Source organism: Gadus chalcogrammus, chromosome 15 (genome assembly GCF_026213295.1).
Source record: "Gadus chalcogrammus isolate NIFS_2021 chromosome 15, NIFS_Gcha_1.0, whole genome shotgun sequence".
Lineage (NCBI taxonomy): Eukaryota > Metazoa > Chordata > Actinopteri > Gadiformes > Gadidae > Gadus > Gadus chalcogrammus.
The window spans coordinates 9,118,646-9,144,207 of NC_079426.1; the positions used below are offsets into that span (position 1 = coordinate 9,118,646).

At 46.1% G+C, this 25,562-nt stretch overlaps 1 protein-coding gene across 3 annotated transcripts in view; it reads left to right on the forward strand.

Annotated features, from left to right (window-relative positions):
- The window catches only part of marchf8 (membrane-associated ring finger (C3HC4) 8), a 65,068-nt gene that overhangs the window by 33,489 nt on the left and 6,017 nt on the right, over positions 1–25,562 (forward strand). For 2 of the 3 annotated variants that reach the window (XM_056610156.1, XM_056610157.1), the window contains exons 3-4: positions 14,019–14,069; positions 18,921–19,000. In XM_056610156.1, coding sequence (XP_056466131.1) covers positions 14,019–14,069; positions 18,921–19,000 — 131 coding nt within the window. Of the gene's footprint in view, positions 1–2,886; positions 3,367–14,018; positions 14,070–18,920; positions 19,001–25,562 lie in introns of those variants that run through there. The other variant, XM_056610158.1, reaches the window with a different exon arrangement.

A 25,562-nucleotide genomic window follows, 5' to 3' on the forward strand; every position in this document is an offset into this window, starting at 1 on the left:
CTTGCCATTTCTGTCTGTGATCTCTCTCTCTCTCTCTCTCTCTCTCTCTCTCTCTCTCTCTCTCTCTCTCTCTCTCTCTCTCTCTCTCTCTCGCTCTCCCTCTCTCGCTCTCTCTCTTTCTTTATCCCTTCCACCCTACCCCTCTCTTTATTTTTAGTTTGCGCCTCTTTCTCTCACTCTCTGTCCTTGTTCCTAGTTCACACTGTTCCTCCATCCCTCCCACCCTCTCTATTCGCTCTATCTCTTTTCAAAATTGCATGAAATTCATAATTTGCTCTTTCTTCCCGTCTTTCGTCTCCCCTTCCATCCGGTCCTTATATAAGAGCGTACGTGCTGCCACATATTCAGGCCTTAATCAGGCTAAAAGATGACTGTGGGCACGGCTCGTGAACCGCGTTCGTTGGCTCTGAACTATGGTTTCTGTTTTAATAGCGACTCATTGAACGACTGAACAGTGACAGGACGTACCTAATAATAATAATCATTTTGTTCATTCTGAGAGGCTTTCACAAAACCCAAGGACACTTAACATGAAAAAGAGGGTGGAAGACGAAGGCCCACAGAGGAGGGAATTAAGCAGGGTCCATAAGCCTGGATAAAAAGATGGGTTTTAAGTCTAAAATTACGTTGCTCTTCTCAAATATCCGCCCCACTCTGCACCCAACCAGGTGTGTGTGTGACACACACACACACACACACACACACACACACACACACACACACACACACACACACACACACACACACACACACACACACACACTGTGTGTGTGTGTTTTAGGGTGGGAGGGGGATGGAAGCAGATTATAGGAGGAGGGGATATAGGAGTGGTAGAGGTCTGATAGGAACCGTTGCCTTGGAGGGCAAAAAGGGTACAGAACGGTTATCATTCAACTCATCACCATGCTGTTATCCTCTCCTCCTCTTATTATCATTAAACTGCTGTCACCCGGATACCACCAACTCTAGGGTGGACTTATCAGATCCACGGTCCACTGCTCTCTATTGGTTAATAATGTCCACTTCCATTGCTAATTCCGGCCCCTAAGGGTGAATCCTATTGGCTAGTTGCTCGCTGTTAGAAGCTGACTTAATGACTCAATTATATTGACATTTCTATTTCTTCCAGGGCATGTCACAGTGACTCCAGTGGGATTGAGGCTATCGAAGAGGCTCTGTTGCTGTGCTTTGAATGAAACGTGACCCCCCCCCCCCCCCCCCCCCCTCCTTCGGAGACATTATTAATGTAAACGGATTTAGATGCGCGTTGCCGAAAAGCACTTTGTCCGTTAATACCTTCTTATGTAGCCTACTGGTGCGCTGCCTCATTCCAACGGATCCCATTTCACACTGCTCTTTTCGCAAACGAGGCACATTGTGGAGTATCTGTCCTGGCTTTGTGGTGGATGTGCTTTTTATTTTGGTACAGGTGGGGCGATGTGAGCCTGTGTGAACATAGGGGCTTTATGGCGCTTGCATGGAGAACAGAATAATGCTTATTGTGCGTTGGCTGTTGTGTTAGGTTGTTGAGCTGTTTATGTTTGGTGGCCAAAAAAGGAAATCTATAAAGAGGTTCCAAACACAGACACTGCAGTGCCAAACCGGCGGGGAAAGGGATGCCTAGGTCTGTGTCAGCCAATCAGGAGTACCTGTGACCTGCTCTTTGGTCCTTTAAATCCATATCACACCACCCCATCCCTCGTAGGTCTTATTGATATTGAACAGTTTTTCAGGAGGTTTTTAGAGGATTGAATGGTATACAGAGTAAAGTACAACGTGAACACACAAACACTTATGTCCCTGATCTATATATTAGTATTCAATGATAACTATTAAATTGTGGATGGCTGCGAGGATGTGTTCCGATTTTGGGGGGGTAATATATACACACAGGGTTTGGGTAAGGGTTAGGTTAGGGTTAGCACCACTAAAATGTTGCCCCTGCTTATTACAAACGCATGCCTGGCACCTTCATCCATACATTGCGTATTTTATACTGGGGGTGCATGTGTCCCGCTCTCAGTGTGACCTTGAGTTCAGCTGGGAGGGTGTCAGTAGTAAATTACCTCATACCTCTCCCTCTCTCTCGCTCTCTCTCGCTCTCTCTCTCTCTCTCTCTCTCTCTCTCTCTCTCTCTCTCTCTCTCTCTCTCTCTCTCTCTCTCTCTCTCTCTCTCTCTCTCTCTCTCTCTCTCCCTCCCCCCCCCCCTGACTCTCATCAGTGCCTGTGGGGCATTGGTCAAACTGTCAGCAAAAGCTCTCTTCATTGGTTCACGTTTTTCCGTTTGGGGGACCGACTGCTTCGTGGTCGATTTAATTTGTAACGGGGGTGGGGGGAGGGGGTTGGTTTGCGTGCACGCGTGTGTGTGTGTGCGTGCATAATTAAGCATGTGTGGGGTGCGTGGAGGGTATCAGCGGCATGGGCTAGGCTTAATGCAGGTTTGGTGGGAGGTGCTTTAAGGATAAGCCCTGCTGAGCAAAACGTAGGGGACTCTATTTAAAGGGCAGCTCCTCCCCCCTCATGAATCATTCAGCGGCAGCTTGCTCCTCCCTCCCGCCCTCCCTCCTTCCTCCCGCCCTCCCTCCCCCACCTCATCAAGATCAGCTGGAGGAAGTGCAGCTCAGCCAGTGGGATTACAATAACGGACTGGCTCTGTGTCGCGGCCGTGTGCTGGGCGGTAGGGTGCGCGTGTGTGTGGGAGGATTGGTCGCTGTTTGTGTGTGTGTGCTGCTGCCAAGAGACAGACAGAGAGAGAGAGAGAGAGAGAGAGAGAGAGAGAGAGAGAGAGGGAGAGGGAGAGGGAGGGAGAGAGAGAGAAAGAGAGAGAGAGGGAGAGGGAGAGAGAGAGAGAGAGAGAGAGAGAGAGCGCGCGCGTGCGAGCCTGGACTGTAGCAGCTGCATCCTCTGAGCTCTCTCTTTGTGTGTGTGTGAGCGAGATAGAGAGAGTGACAGAGAGACAGAGAGAGAGAGAGAGTGATGTAGAGGAAGAGGAATGTAGGGCAACCCTCTCTCTCTGCCATCTCTCCGTGCCCCCGCCTCTGTCTGTCTTTGTGTCTGCGCTGCGCTGCCGTCGCTACGGCGTCGCTAAGGAGGGCGACGGACATCGTTGCCACGGCCGCACTTCCGTGTTTTCATCCGAGGCTTACTCTTTGTCCGAGCTCAAGGATTCGTACAGAAGGGGCTATGTGACGTCCCCCCCACCCCTCCCGCAGGAGCCATTGTCTCAACGCGAGCGCGTGTGTGTGTGTGTGTGTGATTGTGTGAGTGTGTGTGGGCATTTCAATGTGGGTCTGTGCGGTGTGTACTCTGGAGTGAAACGGCCTTCGGGATCCAGCCATGAATTCCTGTTGGAAGATGAAGCTTCAGGTAAAAAGCGTGATATTATGTGTCATGATGACAGTGTTTTCCGAACATCTTCCTGTCATCTTTTCTCTGCCCCTGCTGCTGCTGCTGCTGCTGCTGTGGCTGCTGATACCGTTTTCATTGTTGTTGTAGATGCTTGTGATGGTATCCACAGTGAGGAACATCACTGATGTGTGCGTGTGTCTGTGTGTGTAATGGGATGTCTTGTCGGCTGGAAAATGGCAGGCGAGGTATTATGGACACGCGTAGATGCACTGTCAATCACACCTATTATGTGTGTGCGAAATGACAGGACATGAAAGCAAGATGGGGCGAAGAAAGGAAGACGACTGTCGGATGGAGGAGCGAGTAGAGTCGTTGCTATGGTGAGGGCCTTCGGTTTCCTGGGAAGATGACAGAGTGCTTTTCTGCCCGCGGAGAGAGAGAGAGTTGTTGTTGTGTTTGTTTTGTGTGAGCCACACATTAATCGGTATGCGTCATCTAGGCATTTGTTTGGCATCTATGCGTGCCCAGTGTATTGTAGTGTGTGTGTGTGTGTGTGTGTGTGTGTGTGTGTGTGTGGGGGTGTAACTATATGTGTGTGTGGGTGTGGGTGTGCGTGTGCACATGTGGCCAGTATATTGTATGTATATATAGAGGCCTAGTGTGTGTGTTTGTGTATTCCAGTTTAGCATCTGCCAGTGGGTTGAGGGTTGACCCACTTTCTGCCGCTGTCCCCTCTGCCCTTTGTTTTCCTTCGACCAAGGGCGTTCACGCATCACACACGGCACATACCCTGCATATCTGCACGATGAAACAAAAACAAAGGGAAGCATGTCGGATATACCTTCTAATCTAATCAAAAGTACACCTCGTTTCACAGTGTTCTCTTTCCTCGTCCTTTTCGTATTCTTTAATACGTTTTAGGTTAGGTTCAGTTTTGTTTTGTGTCATTTGGATACTCCCCTATTTTCGAAAGAGTAGGTGGAAATGCGCACATGAGAAACGGTTGTTGTAGTCACAATAATGTTTATCGCTCGGCTCTTGATGTTTCATCGTCCACTAGGCTGAATAAAACCCATAAACCTACAGAGCCCGGTGGTCCCATGAGGTCACTCACTTCTTCATCCATCTTCTGGCTGTGCGTGAGTCAACATTTTCAAGTAAAATTGCGCAAAGGGACAGTTCGGAAGGTCTTGATGTCTGGGTTGTTTGTGGTGTTGCTTTGGGCCTGCGTGTCTTGAGTTGATGTGTGTGTGTGTGTGTGTGTGTGTGTGTGTGTGTGTGTGTGTGTGTGTGTGTGTGTGTGTGTGTGTGTGTGTGTGTGTGTGTGTGTGTGTGTGTGTGTGTGTGTGTGTAAATGCGTAAGAGGATTAGCACTGGTCACGTGTTGCGCTAGAGCTTAAAACCTGTTGTGTGATGAGAAGGTGGGTGAGGCTGAGGTGGGGGCGGAGGTAGAACCAGTGAGAACGGAGCAGTGCTGTGGCGGAAGTCGAGAGATGGACAAGAGGTTTCCTGTATGCTGTGGTGGTTAGCTCTCCTTCTGAGGGGAGTGAAGATCACTAGGCAAACTGGTTAGCTACCAGTCCCACCAACGGACCTTCCTCTCAGAGATGTTATGCCATTTGTTGACGGTAGGATGTTTGGTAGCTTAAACATGAAAAAAAAAATCTAAAGACAAACATGTTAATAAATACTATTGTTGCTTTTGCCAAAATAATAGTTTTTTTCCCTCTGGTGTGGTTTTTGTCTTTTGAGTTCCCACAGTATTGCTATGTAATAGAGCTCTGCAGGCTGCAGCTGAACGCAAGCTAGCTAGTGTGGGAACTGGTACATGCCCCAGGCTGTTCCTAGGGGCCTCACAGCCCTGAAGCACAGTCCCTGCTCTGCTCCATGTGTTTACCCAAATGGGTGGTAGTGGTGCTGTGCAGGGGGTGTTGATGGTGCTGGTGTTTTATAATTCCCTTCCTGTTGTCTTGACTGCTTGCCCTTATTTTCCTTTCTTGTGCTGATGTCGTTGTTAAGCATGGCCTTGTCTGTCTGTCTGTCTGTCTGTCTGTCTGTCTGTCTGTCTGTCTGTCTGTCTGTCTGTCTGTCTGTCTGTCTGTCTGTCTGTCTGTCTTGTCTGTCTGCCTGCCTGCCTGCCTGCCTGCCTGCCTGCCTGCCTGCCTGTCTGTCTGTCTGTCTGTCTGTCTGTCTGTCTGTCTGTCTGTCTGTCTGTCTGTCTGTCTGTCTGTGTGCCATATCTCTACCAGCCTTTTCTCTATCATTCCTTTCCATTTTTTCCATCAGCCTTCTGTGCTGATACCATCAACCTCACTCCCTATCGTATTTGTTCTGCCCTGTCGTCTGTGTGTAGGTTCGTTCTGAACCCTAGTGCCCTGTGTCCTTACACTATGAAGGCCCAACACTGACCCTATCTGGTGTTCATTTACACGCCAGCAGGGCTCTTTTCAGCCCTACCACCAGGAGAGTCACCCGAGACCAGGACCAGTTCTGCGCTCTCATATCCTGTTTGGACACACTGATGCAATTACGCATCACTGAGAGAAAGAGATGAAAGGAGCGAGAGAGAGAGAGAGAGAGAGAGAGAGAGAGAGAGAGAGAGAGAGAGAGAGAGAGAGAGAGAGAGAGGAGAGAGAGAGAGAGAGAGAGAGAGAGAGAGAGAGAGAGAGAGAGAGAGAGAGAGAGAGAGAGAGAGAGAGAGAGATGTAGTAACATGCACACATACACAAGTGGAGTTATTTTGTTCATCACCTCATTTGTTCATCATGTCCTTTGTATGGTGTACAAAGGACATGTAATAAAAAGTGTTTGAAACCGACATTTATGGTTCTGGGTTTCATTCCCTACATCTGCAGTCTACCTAGACGCCTGACCACCTACCTGCCACTCCATTGCACATATCTAACATTCATCATCAATCGCTTTGGATTGAAGCATCTTCAGGTGAGGTGGGACAAATATCAGTCGTATTAGAAGCCATTAACTAGTGCATTTGGCTGTTTTTGAACCGTACTTCTCCGCCTCAAGATGTGCTCAGCCGGGCCAAGTGAGATCTCTCTTTGTTGTCAGATTTAATAATTGCCATCGCTCATCTGCTCCTGCTTAACTGTCCAGCTGGCCATGCCATCCACCTACATCGCCCCTCTCTGAGTTGTTCCTGGCATCGACAGGCATAGAAAACCACAACGTGAGCCCACTGCCTCAGTGGAGGTCTCTGATGGGTGTGGGTGGGTCAGGGCATGCTCCAATACATCCTGTAAGGAAATGACCTCAACGTTAAGTTGGGCAACAACGTGTCTGCGCTTGGAATACTGTTCTTGCATCACTTATCTGTTTTTCTTCATTCTTCTCTTTGTCTATCCTCTCTCTCTTTCCTTCTTTCTTTCTTTCTTTCTTTCTTTCTTTCTTTCTTTCTTTCTTTCTTTCTTTCTTTCTTTCTTTCTTTCTTTCTCTGTACTCTCTCTCTGTCGCTCTCTGTATTTGTGGGTCTCTCTTGTTATTTCTATCTATCCCTCTCTTTGTTTCTCTCTATCCATCTCTCTAGAATTTCAGTGAGCAGCTTTGTATATTTTGCTATTTACGGTAATTGATTAATCTTGGTTTTTGCAGGCAAAACAAGCAGTTTAATGTAGCTGAAAGCAAAATATATAGATTATTTAAGTTGAATGAAAATATTGTTTTAAAAGCATTTGGGATGTTGGCAGTGCTTTTTTCTCTTTAGTTGATGATGAGATACTTTTTTAACAGGGAATATGATAGTATACATTACCATCTTAATTAGCTAAAAGAATCAGATAATTCAACAATTAAAAAATGTTGCAATAAGATTATCTAAAAAAATTGAAAATCTCTCTCTCTCACTCTTTTACTATCTTCCTCTCTCATTCATATCTCTCTATATCTATGTGTACATCTAGTATATCTCTACTGTATCTTTCTATCTACCCATCTACTGTATCGGTCTCTCTGTCCATGCAGGAGTGAATGAAGGGCAGTCTGTTAAACCTCATTTGATTACCAAGTGATTTGAAGAGATTAAACGAGTTAGCGGACGCACGGCATTGACAATCTCAGAAGTCCCTGCCCACTGGAGGAGCCCGAATCTACGTTCCCCGCTCCCATATATACATGAAATCCAGAAAAAAAACACAAAATACATCTCGACGTGGCCTCATTTTTATGGGATATGAGAGCGAGGGTGTTGTTCTCCGTATGCAGATGAGGGTAGGCCTGCACCCACGCCATTCGGTTCAGTAGGAAGCCATTCAGACGAGCCGTGACATCTACTTTGGGCTGGACTTTCTTTGTTTGCTGGCCAACAAGGCTTAATTTTCGTCATGCAGATGCACAGACTCTGTCGACTGTCGATTCTATGGTTTAAAATAGAACGTTAGTAGCTGCATTTATTTTCGTAGTTTTGTAGTTTTTGACCTGCTCATTGTCGCTTTCCCCACCATGTTTGGTCTCTAAAGCTCATTCCAACTGAGCGCAGATGAGTTTAATTTGAATTAGATTCAGCCCCTGATATATACGTGATGGTTTTGGGTGTCCTATTAACACCAGCCTCTTTCTAAGACACTGCAAACGATGCAGCAGTAAATTATGGCAATGGGATGGAAAGGCTTACCAATGGCCTCATGCCAAGTGAGGAAGTGCCCACCTGGATTTACAAGGTGAAACTTGCATGTCCTCACACACGGGATGAGTTGACTGTTTACAGTTGACAGTTTTGCTATTTATATTGTGTCATTAAGCTTTTATCCGAAGGGGCTTGCGGTGAATTGAGGTACACAGTCATTAATCGGCATGTGGGAGGGTTAGGGCATCTTGCTCAAGGGTGAGGTAGATTGAGGACGGGGAGTTGAACACCCTAGTCTCGCATGGGCCACTATGACCTAATCACTATTGAACCATGCTGTCCTCCAGCAGAGCCTTTTATCTAAAGCTCCTTAGCGTGGAGGCTGGTGATGTGGTCGCAGGTAGAGGTTAGGTGTCTCACTCGGCGTATTACAGATGAAAGGAGTTCAGCTTCCGATTGATTAGCGACAAAATAAAAACAGATACGAAAGGGCTGATTCGTATCTCAGATAAAAGCCCATGTTCTTTTTTCTCTGCTCATTAAACGCAGCGATCTAATTACTCCTCGAGCCACCTCATTACCTCTGACTGATAGCGGGTGTTCATCAGGGAAGCTCTGCCTCTCCTCATCTCCTCTCCATTTCCAACCGGCTGGCCCTCTTGTCTCCACGATGAAATTGTAATCAGTTCGGGACATAATAAAGACACTTCTTAAAAGATTTATTTTTGCTGCCCATTTCAAGTTGGTGTTTGGCATTGCTACACTTGCTTCACATGCCGCACTTGGTGTTCTGCTGTGTGTGTGTGTGTGTGTGTGTGTGTGTGTGTGTGTGTGTGTGTGTGTGTGTGTGTGTGTGTGTGTGTGTGTGTGTGTGTGTGTGTGTGTGTGTGTGTGTGTGTGTGTGTGTGTACAACCTACCTGCCCAAACAGACTGAAATTGGCTTTGAATAACGAAAACGACGGGAACACGCTCAATGTATTTTCATTATGGTTTGAGGCTGTCAATTGTACGGTATCTCTGTGAATCTGTCCTCCAACTGTGTTCTCCTCTCCACCCTTATCATCCAGAATCAATGTGCACAGTGTCAGCCTGACCTTGGCTAGGCCTCCAGGGAAGTCCACTAGCTGGTTGGGCCATTTTTACACAAGCCATGGATTGGCCTGCATGGTCACTGCTCAAACCCTTAATGTGTTAATGTGTTCATTCTCTAAAATATATTTATCTGGGCATTTGTGCCTTAAAGGACCGCACAGCAGGTTGAAAGTGAGAGAGAAATTCCGTATTGGCACAGCCTATAGCCTTGTATAAGCCTCATATTTGTCCTTTTAAAAGAGTATTGTGAAGGTTGTTTGAAGATCTGATCATGCTAACAGTTAGCAGTAATACCGAGAAGTTCCTCTGGCCATGCTAACAGGTAGCAGTAATACAGGGACGTCCCTCTGGCTATGCTAACAGTTAGCAGTAATACAGAGAGGTCCCTCTGGCCATGCTAACTAGCAGTAATACAGAGAAGTTCCTCTGGCCATGCTAACTAGCAGTAATACAGAGAGGTTCCTCTGACCATGCTAACAGTTAGCAGTAATACAGTGAGGTCCCTCTGGCCATGCTAACTAGCAGTAATACAGAGAGGTCCCTCTGGCTATGCTAACATTAGCAGTAATAGAGAGATGTCCCTCTGGCTATGCTAACAGTTAGCAGTAATACTGAGAGGCTCCGGTGATTAGTTCATCGAGGCAGTTGTGTATATTTTTATTTTTAAATTACATATAGCCTACTAAATATTTTAGTTTTGGTCTTCTCCGAGAAGCGACTTTCCTTCGTGAACCTTGACCTGTTTGGCACTTAATATTGTTAAAGATTCATTATATTTCTGTCAGAAGTGTGTCTGCCGCTTTATGGCTGAGACAGATGGCAGCCAACCATCTGTGTCACCATAGCTTCTCTGTTATTCGTCCGGTTATGTCATACGTGTAGAAGTCCATGTCAGTACACTTCCTCACCAATCCTCGGGCAGAATGACTCCGTGAAATAAATGGTGTGAAGATCCTAATTCTAATGTACTGGAAAATGTAATCTATACACACTAGAAACTATAAATAACAGCACACACAAACACACACACAAACACTGTGTCTGTGTCACATTGGTGTTATTTCTTATTTGGCTAGCACCACAACCTCTGAGCTCGTCAGTAAACACTAGCAATAAAGGTATGTTGGTCTTTCCCCTGGAAGAAAAGCTTCCACAGTTGTTTCTCACATATCTCCCAAACAATTGTGGTGGTGTTAATACCATAAATAAACCAAGGGAATGATTGTTACAATTCTGGAACATTGTCGGCACAAGAGATGACAATCTGACAGATTGAAAATTAGCATGCTGTGAATGCAGCAGAAATTGGCAACTGACCACAAGGCCTCCATCTTGGACGGCTAGGGAAAGAGTTCCAGCTATTGTCGCAACTGTTTGCCATTTGTCAGCTCTGATGCTGGTGCCAGTGATCGATGCTTTGAATTAAACATAGAATATACTATAGCCCTCTGCCTTGGTGGGATGTTATTTCAAGGATCCTCATCACAAACTCTATAAACTAGTAGCAATGTTTGCAGCAAAGGTCACGTCTCAGAGATGCCTTGGGATAAGAGAAGACAATTTGACAATTTATCCACCTCCCTCTCTCCTTCTCTTCTACTCTCTCTCCCAGTGATTTCCCAGTCCAGTCTAGAGTTGTGTTTGCGAAGGCCAGGGGTAGTAGAAGAGCCTCAAAGGAGCGATTATAGGAAGAGAGAGACACACAAAGAGAGAAAGAGAGAGCACTGAAACCTAAGCCCTTTTGAGTGAGAATATTCCATGAAGCTAGTAAGGAGTAAGGCACTGGTGCAGTCTACTCAGACAGTGAGAATCAAGGCAACTGCTCCGTACCCCTATAGCTCATGCTACAGGGATGTGACCTACTGCATTCTGGGATGAAGGATTATCAATAAGAGAGCACAGAGAGAACTACCTGTGGTTTTATACGTACTTACTTTTTTACATACTTACGTCGCTTTGGATAAAAGCGTCAGCCAAATGCCCCAAAGGTAAATGTAAATGATAACTGCTGAACGACACACAGTCCCACGCTAACCTGTGTGTAGGCTTTGACAGGCTCCCGACCACACACTCTTCAACGGGAAGAAATGGACAGATGGATGTATGTATGGATGGATGGATGGATGGATGTATGTATGTATGTATGTATGTATGTATGTATGGATGGATGGATGGATGGATGGATGGATGGATGGATGGATGGATGGATGGATGGATGGATGGATGGATGGATGGATGGATGGATGGATGGATGGATGGATGTGTAGCTATGTTTGTGTGGCGGAGGAGGCGTGTCACATCACTCTTCGCTCCTCCGATGCCGTCGGTGACTGAAGACAAGGGTCCTTGAGACTGTGTGGCTGACGGAGGGGTGCGGGAAGAGCAGGGGGCCGTCTTCTGTTCATTGTCTTCACAAAGTCAGTCCTTTGACTGGTTGATGTGGTGTTTTTATTAGTCACCCCAGGGTTTGTCTGAGCGTGGACGTCTGTAAGGGGCCCAAAAACTGTTCACAAGCTCACAAAAGTCCCTTTCAGATCAGCTTTGTTGTTATTGAGCTGTGGCTGAAATGGTGGATGTGTTTGTGTGTGTGTGTGTGTGTGTATGTGTGTGTGTGTGTGTGTGTGTGTGTGTGTGTGTGTGTGTGTGTGTGTGTGTGTGTGTGTGTGTGTGTGTGTGTGTGTGTGTGTGTGTGTGTGTGTGTGTGTGTGTGAGTGTGTGTCTACACGGGTGTGTGTGACATCACGTGTGTGTACGTTTGTGCATTCCTACAGGTATGCAATCAGCCATAGAGTTCCTAGTCTACTACTTCTTCTACAACTACTCTACCACTCTCAGTGTGAGTGAGAAAGGTTCAAGGTACGGGTGTGCACGTGATTGCCGCAGTACGACCTTAAAGTAGGGGTTAAGGATGGAGGAGAAATACAGAGTGAGAGAGAGACACTGAGCGAGGAGGCAAAGAAGAAATATGGAAAGAATTACCACCGCCCAACCCTTCATCTCCATGGCAACTAGAGGCAGCAAGAGACTCCAATGAAGTGCTGGAGTAATTAAGAATTGAAAGAGAGTCCCTTGATGGTGGTGTGTGTGTGTGTGTGTGTGTGTGTGTGTGTGTGTGTGTGTGTGCGTGTGCGTGTGTGGGGGTTGTAGGGGTGAGGTTTGTATGTTTTTGCTATCATACTTGTTCATGTTTTGTGTGTGTGTGTGTGTGTGTGTGTGTGTGTGTGTGTGTGTGTGTGTGTGTGTGTGTGTGTGTGTGTGTGTGTGTGCGTGTGCGTGTGCGTGTGTGTGTATACTATTTACGTATCCCGGTTCACACGCACAAGGTAAATGAGTCTGCTGGGGATTTCCATAGGATCACCAAGACTCCATCTCTCACTCCCTCTTGTTCTTTAAGATGTCCAGCCGTCACACCCTTTACAGAAAAAGCTAATTAATTTCACATGTGCAAATGCACGTGTGATTTTGCACATTTAACATTGGAAAGTTGTTCAAAACAAACTAATGTTTGTTTGTCTGTACGTGTGTTGAGTTTGTAAGTCCGGAGTGTCTGGTGTCCAACAAAAGCAGCGTTGTTTGTTTTCATCTCTGATTGAAATGCAGCAAATGTGACAACATGGTTAAATCAAATGTGAAACTTTGGTGTGTGTGTGAGTGAGAGAAAGAGAGTTTGTGTGTGTGTGTTGATGTGTGTTTGTGTGTGTGTGTTTGTGTGTGTGTGTGTGTGTGTGTGTGTGTGTGTGTGTGTGTGTGTGTGTGCGTGTGCGTGTGCGTGTGTGTGTGTGCGTGTTGAGCTTCATTTTGGTGTGTTTAGTTTTAGGGCCAGTGTTTCTGGTGTCCAACACCAGCAGTGTTGTTTGTCTTCATCTGTGATTGAATCACAGCAGTGGGCAGCATGTCTATAAAACCCTGCGACAGACTGGGCTATGCAACTGTGATTGATTACTCATTAGGAATCAAAACCCGATCACGGCTTACATCATACATTGAAAGTGGCATGACCCCCTGGTAGATGTTCTTTCAAAGTTGCTGAAGGAGGCCAAATAACACATAACAGTATGCATTTGTGCCAATGGAAATATGTACCAATTAATTGACATTTTTAATTCGAGGCGGGATAATTTTGGGGTTTGAGCCCTACACTTTATGTTGACAGCATACCTGTGTGCTGTGAACATGATGCCCTAACACACTACATGCTCCTCAATGACATGCATCTGAATTCACTTTAAGTTGCTTCGCATTACAGGGATAAGCAGAGATATCTGTAAATTCGCATTTGCCTGTTTTACCCAGAATAAGACGAGTTGTTTCACTCCAAATTCATCACTGAATCTGGTCGTCTGAATCTGGGTAAGACAGACATGCCTAAGCGCCTATGTTCGCCCATTTACAGATATCTCTGCGTATCCCTTAAAAGCGTCTGCAAAATTGCTAATTAATAGTGCATTGTAACATCTGACAAACAATCACAAATAGTTTCACAGAAGTTGGTTATTCAATTGCAAACAATATAATAGAAACCGCTGTTTTCAATCTGGTCATTGTTTAGTTTGGGTGCCAGGGGGAATTTCATCCTTCTATTGAGATGTCAAAATTGTCTTCTACTAAAGCCCCCTACAGACAGACGGCCTAAACCTACCATTCACATGGCAACGAGAACTGTGACTCATAAAATACACTCTCAGATCAGAGTGTCCAAAAATATATTGGCCAACGAATGCATTATTGGCTTATTTGTGCCAATAAAGTGTCCATATACCCATGTGTGTTCATCGATGCTTTCAGGAGTCAAACCAATCTTTCTGACATGTGCGCCAGAGTGTTTTCATTTTCCCGCTGATGAAAATATGATATTAAATATATTACCTTATAGATATGTCATAGACCAATCCGCGTCCAATTTGTGTTCACTCAAAGCCGACATACCTAATTTGTTTTGTTGATTCAATCACCGCATATCTCTCAAACGGGTCTCTTGTTTTTCTCTCTCTCTTCCAGAACGAGAAGCCTATTTGTCATTCGGCAAGTCGGTCCAGCAATATCTCTAAGGTAAGGAGTAAAGAGCCCGCTGTTCTGGTTCACAAGGGCCATCAGAGCTACGTGTCTGATAGCGCCTCTGCAGAACCGAATCAGAGCAGGCCTATATGCCTCCCCTCCTTTGCCCCTCAAGATCAGCAATTAAGGGCAGACAGGCCAGGGCAGAACACAGACACAATCCTTCACAGGCTCACCGTTCAACAATACTCTTTTTCTCCACTTTCACTTTCATGTGGTCGTCCTTGCCCTTTGTTTATGTGCTTGCTCTCCCTCTCACTCTCTCTCCCACTCTCTCCCTCCCTCTCTCTCTATGCCTCTCTCTTCCTCTCTCACTATCTATCTATTTATCTATATTTGTCTATCTCCCTCCATCTCTCTCTCTCTCTCTCACACTATCTATCGATTTATCTATCTATTTGTCTTTCTCCATCCATCTCTGTTTCTCTTATCTATTTCAATTTAGTTTGAGGTCCGTCTCTCGTCACAATAACATCTCCCTCTCTCTCTCTCTCTCTCTCTCTCTCTCTCTCTCTCTCTCCCTCCCTCTCTCCCTCTCCCTCTCTCTCTCTCCCTCGCCCTCTGTCTATCTCATGTCGAGGCATGTCTTCACGTTCTCCTGAGCATCTAAGAGGATACCATCTTCACTTAGGAGTTGTAAATGTCATCATCACCTTTTGGCTGCCAAAGAGCCAAAGACGGCACATACCCTTGTCTGTTATCTCTGGAAGTCATGTAACATCCCCCTTAGCATGTTACCCTTGGTCTGCTCATAACTCTTAATGATGGTATACATTGTGACAGTCTGGAATTCAACATGTTGGTTAGGGAAGGGCCGGATGACTTTCTGTGAGACATTTTTTTCAATATTAGTTCATATTTTTGGATTGTTTGTGTGTGTGTTTTTGCTTGATAACTGACCAATATGACTAGAATCGTAGTTCTTGGTTTTACCAAGTCATGCATCATTCATGTGGGCTAGGGAACTTAATATTAAACGCAATGTCATATGACAGTCTGCTTATGTTCTGCGGTCCAGAGGGCCACAATCCAAACGCTGTCTGCATTTTGCATCTTGTTTTGCTGTGTTATTGATTCGGCCTTTAAAAGGTTTCTACCCTTGACAGTGTTATTTATGAAAAAGATAGGCTATGGAGAAATAGCACACAGATTCAGCTTCAGTGAAGCAAGTAGAGTGAAGTGTTGTGGAACATCTTAATTTTAATGAAGTAAAAAATTGCTACTCTTGTAAATATGTATGACTGCAGACTTAAAAGCAGCAAACCGCAGCGGCTTTATCGTGCCGAAAAAAGTGGGCTGAGGATCTTTGTCATATCATTTATTTTGTCATCAAACAGCTTTCCACTATCGGGAGGTCTTAACGAGCCTCTATTCCTCAATGCTTAATGCTTTAGCCTCTTTCCTCAATGCTAGCACTCACTACATGGAGCTGTGGCTCCTGCAATTATTTGGAGAGTATTTAACTATAGTGCCAATTGACAGAAGTAGATTCCCTCAACCTGCTGGCCCTAGACCAGCCAAACAAACAGCCTAAAAAACACACTAACAACCTGAAATGCCTCGGACTACTGAGCATTCTGCAGCATTTAAGCTTCCTGAAATGGCCATTGCCAGCACTATTCCTTTGTAGTAGCTAGAAAGCTTCCTTTGTAATGGCTAGCAAGCTGCCTTTGTAATGGCTAGCAAGCGTCCTTGGCAAGGGCTAGCAAGCTTACTTGGCAATGGCTAGCAAGTAGAAAGCTTCCTTAACAACAGCTAGCAAGCTTCCTTAGCAATCGCTTGGCACCCTTGGCAGGTGAGTTGTCAAGCCTGTATTCTGACATTGACAAAGAGAAGTTTTTCCCTGCTGCAAGGTTATGGTTTGGGTTATTAATTGAAACTCAGCTTACACTAAATGCTTATCGGAACACAAAAAACACAGATACAAAATATTATACTACCATAAATAGAAGAAACGAAATAGATATACAACACAATGTTGCTTATTTCCATTATTGATCTATACATACATATTGTAAAAGTTTTGAAATAGTTTTCCCCTCTTCATGTTGAATTCTCCTTTTGGATTCCAGCCCCCATGTTCTCTAGATTGTAATCCCTTCTTTAGAATATCATGTAAATGCTCAGTAAAGAAGAGGTTGTTTTTTTATCACCCCACTAGCTAGCACCACAACATCTGTGGCGATTGCTAACTTCCAAGTGTCAACCCTCAACCTCTCATCAGAACAGATTAATAGACATGATCAGAGATGGCATCGAGGGCCAGTTACCACTAGCTTGGACATAAGATTGGTGATAAAAGGCAAACATCAGCTCTGTTTGGCAGTGGATTTCCAGTGTTCATGTCTGTCGAGGAGATTATGCTTGTGATTACATATCTCGGCTGGTAGCCCTGGCTGCTGATTGGAGGACTCTGCCGGGGTTATAATCACGGTAACTAGGCAGTGGACAGAGAGACAACCTTCAGTCCTCTCATCTTTCACCAGCATCCCCTTTAGCTGTGGTGTTCGGCTGGTGTTTGGAAACGTTTTGTAGTTTCATTTGTAACTTGTTCTTCAAACTCGTCCACCCTTCTAGTGATTCGCTTGTGTTCAAAGGCAATATTAAAATGGAGATTTTAATCTCTGACTTTATCAAATTATTGGAATTGCTGCTGAATTACTCAAATAAAACGTTCTATAGTTTACTAGGTTACAGTAATCTTCACTTACTCACCTGTTAACCTGTTTAGTTTTATTAAAGAATTATTTAATATAAACAGAACATCCAATTAATGATGGGAACTCCTTTATTATCTCTTTCATCTCTGAAATACTATTCTGTCCAAAAGGCATTCAAATGTACGCGTTAACACACACTAAAGCTACACATTTTTGTTTCTCTCTAACTGTATTTTACTGCTAAACTATGAGGGCCCTGTCCTTTATCAATGGTCAACATGGGGTTATTGACAGTTGATTTGCAGATAAGATTGATGGCATGAGAGGAGAGGTGAGGAGGAAAAAGAGGTTGTTGATGGTTAGGTTTGGTCTGATTAGACAGTTAATCATTACTCCCACATGCATGTTATCTCATGGCTCTTCCGACCCCTACATTACCTACCATTGTTTCTCATTGATTTGCCGATCAATAGTTAATGGGTGGGGGGGAAAGCGGAGGCCAGTAACTGTAAACCTCTAACAGAAATAACCTAAGCCTAATTTGCTTGTCAGCCATTTAGTTATTGTTGAACCATGTTTCATGCCATACTACAAACCAGATGTTTACTGAATTCCTTTCTATTCTGTTTTGAAAGCTAGGCATGATGATTCATCTATGTGAAATTGTTCAATTGTTTTAATGGCCTCACTTTATTTTTACTACCATTTATAAAGTATAGCTCTGTTTTGACGACTTGTTTCGAACGGCTTTCCAAAAACGGCCTCCCCGGAGATCCGCTGGTTTCAATACTCAATAATGATGGAATCGCTCTGTCTATCAACAGAGTTGAGCTAAGGGCGCTGAGCACATAACCTAGACAGCTGTGGAGATGTTTCATCAAATTTTGGACTGATGAAATAGGGATACAGATGGAGCGAATTAGAATGAGAGAGAGAGAGAGTGAAGGATAAAAGGTTGAATTCTTTATTGATTACAGTCCAATCCCCCCTGAGCTATGAATTTCACTTTAGGTACAGATAGGATCAATAGATAATTAGTCTGCTGTTTTGAAGGGTTAGGGTTGGGGTTAGAAATGTGAGGGATGCAAGGAATGCTGGTAACACGGTCCTTTCCTGAGCACCCTAAACATGAACACAAACACGAGCGCAGCTGAGATCTCATGGTTCTGGGGACTGTCAGTGGTGTCAGTGGTAGGTGTGGCCCTGTGAAGGACACTGCGTGGACTCGTCGGCGTTTCAAATGTGTGAAATTAATTTGTTGTGATCATAGATTCAAACGAGATGTTTGGAACATCACAACGTCTGACTGTGTGTGAGGTGAGGTTGCTTACCGCACAGGGAATATTTGGTACTATGCTGCTTTTCTCTGCTACCTCTCTCTTTCTCTCTAAATTCAAATATCAATAAAATTAGCTTTATTGGCATGAGAAACAAGTGTTAACATTGCAAAGCAGGTGAACAATTAGGAGGTCAAAGTATAAAACAAACAAAATACAAATCAAATATTAAATATGAATATATTAATTAATATATCACTCTGTTTATCAAAACATCTCTCTCTCTCTCTCTCTCTCTCTCTCTCTCTCTCTCTCTCTCTCTCTCTCTCTCTCTCTCTCTCTCCTCCCTCTCTCTCTCTCTCTCTCTCTCTCTCTCTCTCTCTCTCTCTCTCTCTCTCTCTCTCTCTCTCTCTCTCTCTCTCTCTCTCTCTGATTGGCTGACTTACTGAGCGCCACTCTATTACGTTAGCTGACTGGCTGATCTGTTAGCTGACAGACGATCAGACAGATGTACATTCCACATGGTTTCCTCTCTTATGATCACCCTGAGCATGTCACGTGTTTTTCCTCTTTCAGCGAGATAACATTTGTATGCACTGACAACTGTATGAAGTGGAACCCACATTGCACACATCGCACACACTCTGTAGCGGTACTACCCTCATCAGATTTTCAAAATAGACGACAGGTCCCAGAAGAAGTCTTGAATTTCCTAGATCAAAAATGAGGGGGTCGTAGAAGAAAGTAAAGTAAGGACAGTAATAGGATTAGGAATTATTCCTGATGACGATGATCACGATCGTGGATGCATAACTCTCCTCTGTGCTCTTAATGAAACGGTATGCTCTCCGAACGCGTTGCTCCGGACGGTTCTCTGTGCTGACCGCTGCGTGTCCCCCTGTCCACAGGCGGGCAGCCCCACCTCGGTGAACGCACCATGCAGCTTCTCCAGGACGTCCGTCACTCCGTCCAACCAGGACATCTGCAGGTATACCCGCTCCTCCTTCGTGACCCCAGTGACTGACCCCTGACCCCCTTGACCCTTCTATGTGAGCGCTGACGTCCGGGATTCAGGGCTCTCCGGATGCTAATGATGTTAGCGGTTCGGGGAGTTCTTTTCATCCCAGGAAGGACATCTCTTACGCTGAAATGGAGACTGACAGAGTCGGGCCTGTCTCGTCCTACAAACAGGGTTGGAAGGATTCCCTGAATCATTTAGTGCGCAGTGATGTTTGATTAAGGCCGTCGCGGCCAAAGCCCTTAAATGTCTCTTGATTTAAGTCCTATTTTATTTCATTCATTATTTCGTTTTTCTTTTAATGCATACCATCTGTGTTTCATTCCATTTTTCCCTTCTCTGCCCCCCCCCGCCCTCCGCCTCCTCCCTCCTCCCTCCTCTTCAACCATGACTGTTTGCACGAACCCTTCCTCACACACACACACACGCACATACGCACGCACGCACACGCTCACGCACACACGCAAACAGCGGCAGCAGCCGGGACCAGGGCGTGCAGAGACAGCAGAGCACGGTGGTTCTGTTGAGTTCCCACTGTAAACCCTCCCCGTGGGGCGGGGGGGTCTCGGTCACCGCGCTGTGTGCCCCCCTACCGCCACCGCCACCGCCCCCGCCACCACCGCCACTGCTGCCGCCCCGTCAGCCGCCCAGACCCCCGGGCGGGGTCTCCTCGGGGGGCACGGACTGGCTCTCTCTCCTCCGGCCCCCCCCCGCCGTCGTCCTCGCCCCCGCCGGCAGCCTCCGCTTCTCCCACTCGCTGAACGACATCGGGCGCCGCGCGGACAGCCTGTGCAGCGGCCTGCACTTCATCGACCGCACCTGCTCCGACGGAGAGCTGCAGGGGGGGCGGCCCGACCCGCCCGGCAGCAGCGCGGCGCCGCATCAGACCGCCGACCCGCCGGGCGGCCGCGGCCCCCAGCCACGGCCCCCGCCCTACCTGGTCCCCTCCTTCACCAACAACTACCAGTACATGGTGCCAGCACCCGTGGGGTCCCACCCCCACAACCATCAGCGCTCCCCCGGCCAACCCCAAGCCATCCCCCGCCCCCAACCACAACAACAACAGCAACAACAGCGACAACAACAACAACAACAACAACAACAGCAACGACAGCACCCCTCCCCCGGCTCCAACGACGTCCTCCACCTCTTCCTCCCGCTGTCCCGCTCCTCCACCTCGGCCAGCCTGCAGGGCTTCGAGCTGGGCAGCTTGGCCTCGCGCCTGCACCTCACCGCCTCCTCCAGCGCCCTGCTGGGCGGCACCGAGCCAGGGCCGGCCCAGCAGCGCCCCCTGCTGGGGGCGGACGGGGACGACGGTGTGTTCGAGGACGACCAGGGGACGAGGAGCGGCAGGAGCAGCGGCAGCGGAGCGTCCCTGGGGGGTAACTCCCGTGCCGGGCTGAGCTCCCAGCAGGCGCCCCTCTGCTGTATGGATGAGGACGAGGACCTGGACCGCTGCCCGTCCTCGCTCTCTGACAAGAGCAGGCCTTTCTTACCCTATTCCCTGTCTGGGGACTTCTGCAGGTGGGTGCCTCCATCTGGGCCACGTAGCGCTCCCTGACCCCCCCCACCCGTCCCCCACCCGTCCCCCGAGACGTCTCAGAGTCCAGCTCCTGTAGTGGCGTTAGCTGGGGGTGAACCTGTTTAGCGGGCCTTACCAAGTAGTATTAACCCTGCAGTCCCCTGTAGAGTCCCAGGTCAGCAGACCTCCCCCCTGTGGTCGGTTCAAGCTTCTCCAACCACCTCCCTGAGCGCCAGTGGACTCCCAAGTTGTCCACGGGCTAGACTGTAGACTAGCTGATGGAACATAACGGTAGAACACACATACAACGCCTGGACGATGACATGTGTGGCTGTGGGTGACCAGCTAGAAGTGGTGAATGCATAAACATAATCACATGACACCATGACACAAATCCAACAAGCCGCCTTCATGCCCTTTGCGGCACACCTCTCCCATAACTTCTCCCTGTCGATCCCTCCATGTCCTACATCCTGTCTTGTCAAATTCAGCATCCCCTTTCCTCCAGGCTTTTCTGTTACGATGCGAGAAATCTTTAAATGTCCCCCTGCTGCCAGTGTGTGATCGGTGACTGGATGGGTGATGATGAGAGGGTTTTCATGTCGGTTATCAGATGGAACATGTCATCTGAAGCGCATACTTGTGTTGAAACGCATTGGCTCATGCAGTAAGCGTGAGGGGAAAACACTGGTGTTCTGGCTTTGTTGTTTTTGTCTGTGTAACTTCCTTTGCAAAGGTCTGTGAAAGGATTTATACAGACGTTTTGCAAGTCTTACAGCCTCATGGGAATTCAACGACCCATGGTCAACTTTGATTAAACTCCTACCCGGTTTTTCTATTATTATTTTATTCCCCCCCTTTCTTTTGTGCTTTCTGAACCATTCCATTCTCTACCGTCTAGAACTGCAATGTCTGATATGAGCTATCTATCAATGTCTCCCACTGTCCTCATTCTTCGTAATGTATATTTAATGTTCATTTAGATCGAGTACTTGATATCCCTAATGGCCATTCATACACTGACAGACTTTCTCCCAGTGCAGCACAGAAACTTTATGTTCCCCACTAAAGTTGCTGCTGCGTGCCCTGGCCAGGGCGCTCTTGTTCAGACATATTATATGATGTGTATCAATCATAAGGGTATCATATGTAACCTACATCTAACACTTAATGTGTTATGGAGTGTGATGTGTACCCTGCAAGTAAAGAAAATAATACAATAATACACCATCTGCAATGAAGAGGGAAATCGAACTACCGTAGACTAGGGTACTAGGGGTGATGGTTTAACTACTGTATACCATGGTACAGGAGGATGTTGGTTTAACTACTGTAAATCAGGGTGCTGGGCGGTGCTGGTTTAACTACCGTAAACCAGCACTAGGAAGATCTAGACTAGAGACTCAGATGTCAGGCTGGAATAAATGAGTGTGTTTGTATAAAACTGTTGTTGTATACGAGGGCCGTGTTTTGGAAAGTTGAATTCAAAGGGACATTGGATACAGACCGTTCTGCACTTACTGCAGTTTGTTTTGCCCTCTGCACAACAAATTTGCAGAGAAATGGTATTGTTTCATCCTCCGGCACATCAACCAGTGCTTATGCTAGCTTCTTTTCAGCTGCTCATCATTGTAATTTAAACTTGCTCAAAAATGTAATGACAAGATTTTGATTGGCCATTTCAAATCATAGTGTCACCCTTGACACGCCCCTGCCTGTAGTGTTATGGGGACAGTAACACAGTCATGTTATGGGGACAGTAAACACATTAGTGTTATGGTTACAGTAACACATTAGTCTTATGGGGACAGTAATACAGTAATGTTATGGGGACTGTATTACGGTAATGTCATGGGGACTGTATTACAGTAATGTTATGGGGACAGTAATAGAATAATGTTAGGGGGACAGTAATAGATGAATGTTAGAGGGGATAGTTACACAGGATCCTGTAATACAGCTGATTGCCCGGAGACCTTGCGGGGAGGATGTGATCTCAGGGTAAGGTTAGTTGAGGCGGAGGGATCAGGGCGCAGATTATAGGCTTCAAATAGCCTTGCACAGACTCTGACTCGCAAGCACATTATCTCACGCCAGGCTGTGGTCAGGTGGCTCGACGCATGAGCTCGTGGCCCCTCGGAGCATCTGATTGGGGGACAATGTGCCGTGTGTTTTTGGTTCACAAACAGGACTCAGTGGTTATAAGGACTCCTTCTTTGTTATGGACACTACCACAGATGGTGCTCCGCACACAGCCGCGGTCCTTTGTGTAGTGCTTCTGATGTCCATCGTGAATACAATCCAACTGCTCATCGTGAACAGATGTTGTGTATCCCAGGAACGCAACAAGTTTTGTGTATTACTTCTATAATATTATATTAAAGCAAATACTTCCACCATATATTATATCATGTCATTCTGTTGGTCTGAAGGCCTCTGAAAGTCACTTCTCAGTATTCGGTCTGTTCCTTGTTATAGAAGTAACAGGCATTTTAATGAAGAAAAGGTTGGTGTTTGCATGCATGGAATGTGCTTTCAGTGGAGAATTGGATCGGGTTTGGATGTGATCAGGAAAACCCTGGGAGAGAGCAGAGCATGGGATGCTCACACAAACAGCATGCCTCTTATGTAACTCTCCCTGCTACCCTCGGCTCATGGCGTTGTACAATTCTGTTTATCTGGAATGTGGTGGAGTAAATCAAATACCAACACGGCCCTGGGCTTGGGCATGATGAGAATTTGAAACGTGAATACAAAGACCACTGCGAGAGGAAGGTGTGAGAATGTGGGCTGATTGCGCAGACAGCACATGCAACACAAATATGCCACATAAATAACATATTACATCTGAATAATTTCCCTCACTGGAAGGCGGCTGAGAACATAGGCCCTCTGTGCTGTCTCAGCCAAACTGCTAATTTTATTTAGACAGCCATCGCCAGATCTTTTCTGCTGGCGATGTTCTGCTTCCAGGCTACACTTTAATCCCTTAATAACTGTCAAAATCCCAGAATTAAAAGTTGAATCCAACTTTGAAATTGTATCCAACTTGATGACTGTTTTGATTGACAGATGTAGCAAAGAATTACTTAATAAGTCCTCTCTTTTAATTTATTGCAATAAAAATAAATCATCATGTAAGACGCCGCATTTGGGCATTTGAACAAAAAGCTTTGAAACTTTATCTCGCCCTAGTCCAACATAACTATGAGAACTGTTACCAAAAGAACAAGCTTCTTCCCAGAATGTCCTGGAGAAGGTTCTGCCTTCTCCAGTCATCTCTCATCATCCCTCATCATCAGCTCCCTCTACCTCCGTACTGGAGGAACACGGTCTATTCCGGTACCTTCTTTGTTCGCGTTGTCATTTAATCTTGTAACGCCCTGGACAGATCACTGCCGACTGGAAATAGTCATTATCCTGCTGAATCACTCAGTCAGTCGTTGCGTGAGTGTGTGTGTGTGTGTGAGTGTGTGTGCGTGTGCGTCGTTAACACAGATAGAGACAATCCCGTTCGCGCTCCCTTCTCTATACTTTGTGTCTCTCCTTCTCATGATCTTTTCTACATATACCCTCTCTAGGAGATTGCATAGCTCTGCATAGCACCCTGTGCTCCTTGTTTTAAACAGCAGAGCCATATTCCCTGTGTTGTGTGCGCTGAATATACAGTACTGCAGTCCAAATCAACTTGCTCTTGTCTGTTTCCCTTGTTTCGGTTCCCAGCTAATCTTTCTGGGTTTCTTTTGAGAACCCAATCACACCCTGCAGCAGCCTTGTTACTTCCTATTTCAGAAGCTACCCGGCCACACCGGAAAGATACTAACAGAAAGCGTATTTCTGGATTGGTGCTTTGTGTGATTCATTGTGGTTCTCTCTGTCTGTCCCCACAAGGTCAACCTACTGAGGCTTGTGTGTGCGTGTGTGTGTGTGTGTGTGTGTGTGTGTGTGTGTGTGTGTGTGTGTGTGTGTGTGTGTGTGTGTGTGTGTGTGTGTGTGTGTGTGTGTGTGTGTGTGTGTGTGTGTCTCAGCGTGGTCTATTCTGTATTGTCACCACCACTGTGTTTGATAGCCTTCTTCACTGTCCTCGCCTTCACTTATTGCAAGTATTGTACACAAGTATAGCATATGGACAAATCACCCACGTTTCCGTTGCTAAACCATTGGTGAAACCGTAGCAGTTGGTTTCATAAACCAACCCAGTCTAGGTCTGTGGCCGAAACCCCCCAATTAAGGCTGGTGTTCACTTTTCGCATAAAACACTTCAAGATAAAGGGCCATATACTGTGATAAGGCGTAATGCCACAGTGTCTTTATCCAATCTTGCCTGTACAATTCATCTCATTGTTGGACAAAACTGATATCAATATGTTCTTTGTCCACATATGTTAATTCATTTTCACACAGTCGTAGTTTGTGTAGCCCGGCAATATGAATCCATTGCCTAGAAATCATAATGGATTCCCTCCCTCCCTCATAATGGAGATGGCACTGCGAGGGTATGTTTCTAAATCCTACATCGATACCCCAAAAAGGGTGGATTCTGCCTGCCAGTCTCCCTTACTTTGTAATTTCTTGCCTTCACGGAATGAACACTGTTATTATCCAATGGTATTAACCTTATAGAAAGAGATATGGCAGATGAGATGCTCTCGAAGATGACCTCACGATTGGCCTGTCAAAATATCCTCATCTGACCCTCTTTACCAGCACTATCTGGAAATGGTTTCAGGTGTGGTTTCAAGTGTTTACATCTCGGGGGCTTTCTGTTTTTATTCTCTCAGAGGTTTGCTTTTTTTTGAGTTTTCTCTCCCTCTGTTCTTACTACAGCTGTCAAACGTGTACCATAGCGCTGACTCTGCATGTGGGTGTGTGTGTCTGTGTGGTGTTCCTTTATTGTGAAGCCTACATCCCTGAAGGAAATTATGATCTGTGAATATGTAACAATGTGTTCTACTGTGCCTTGTTGTACTCATTTGCACTCAGGCCCTTATATTAAGTATTTTATGCATA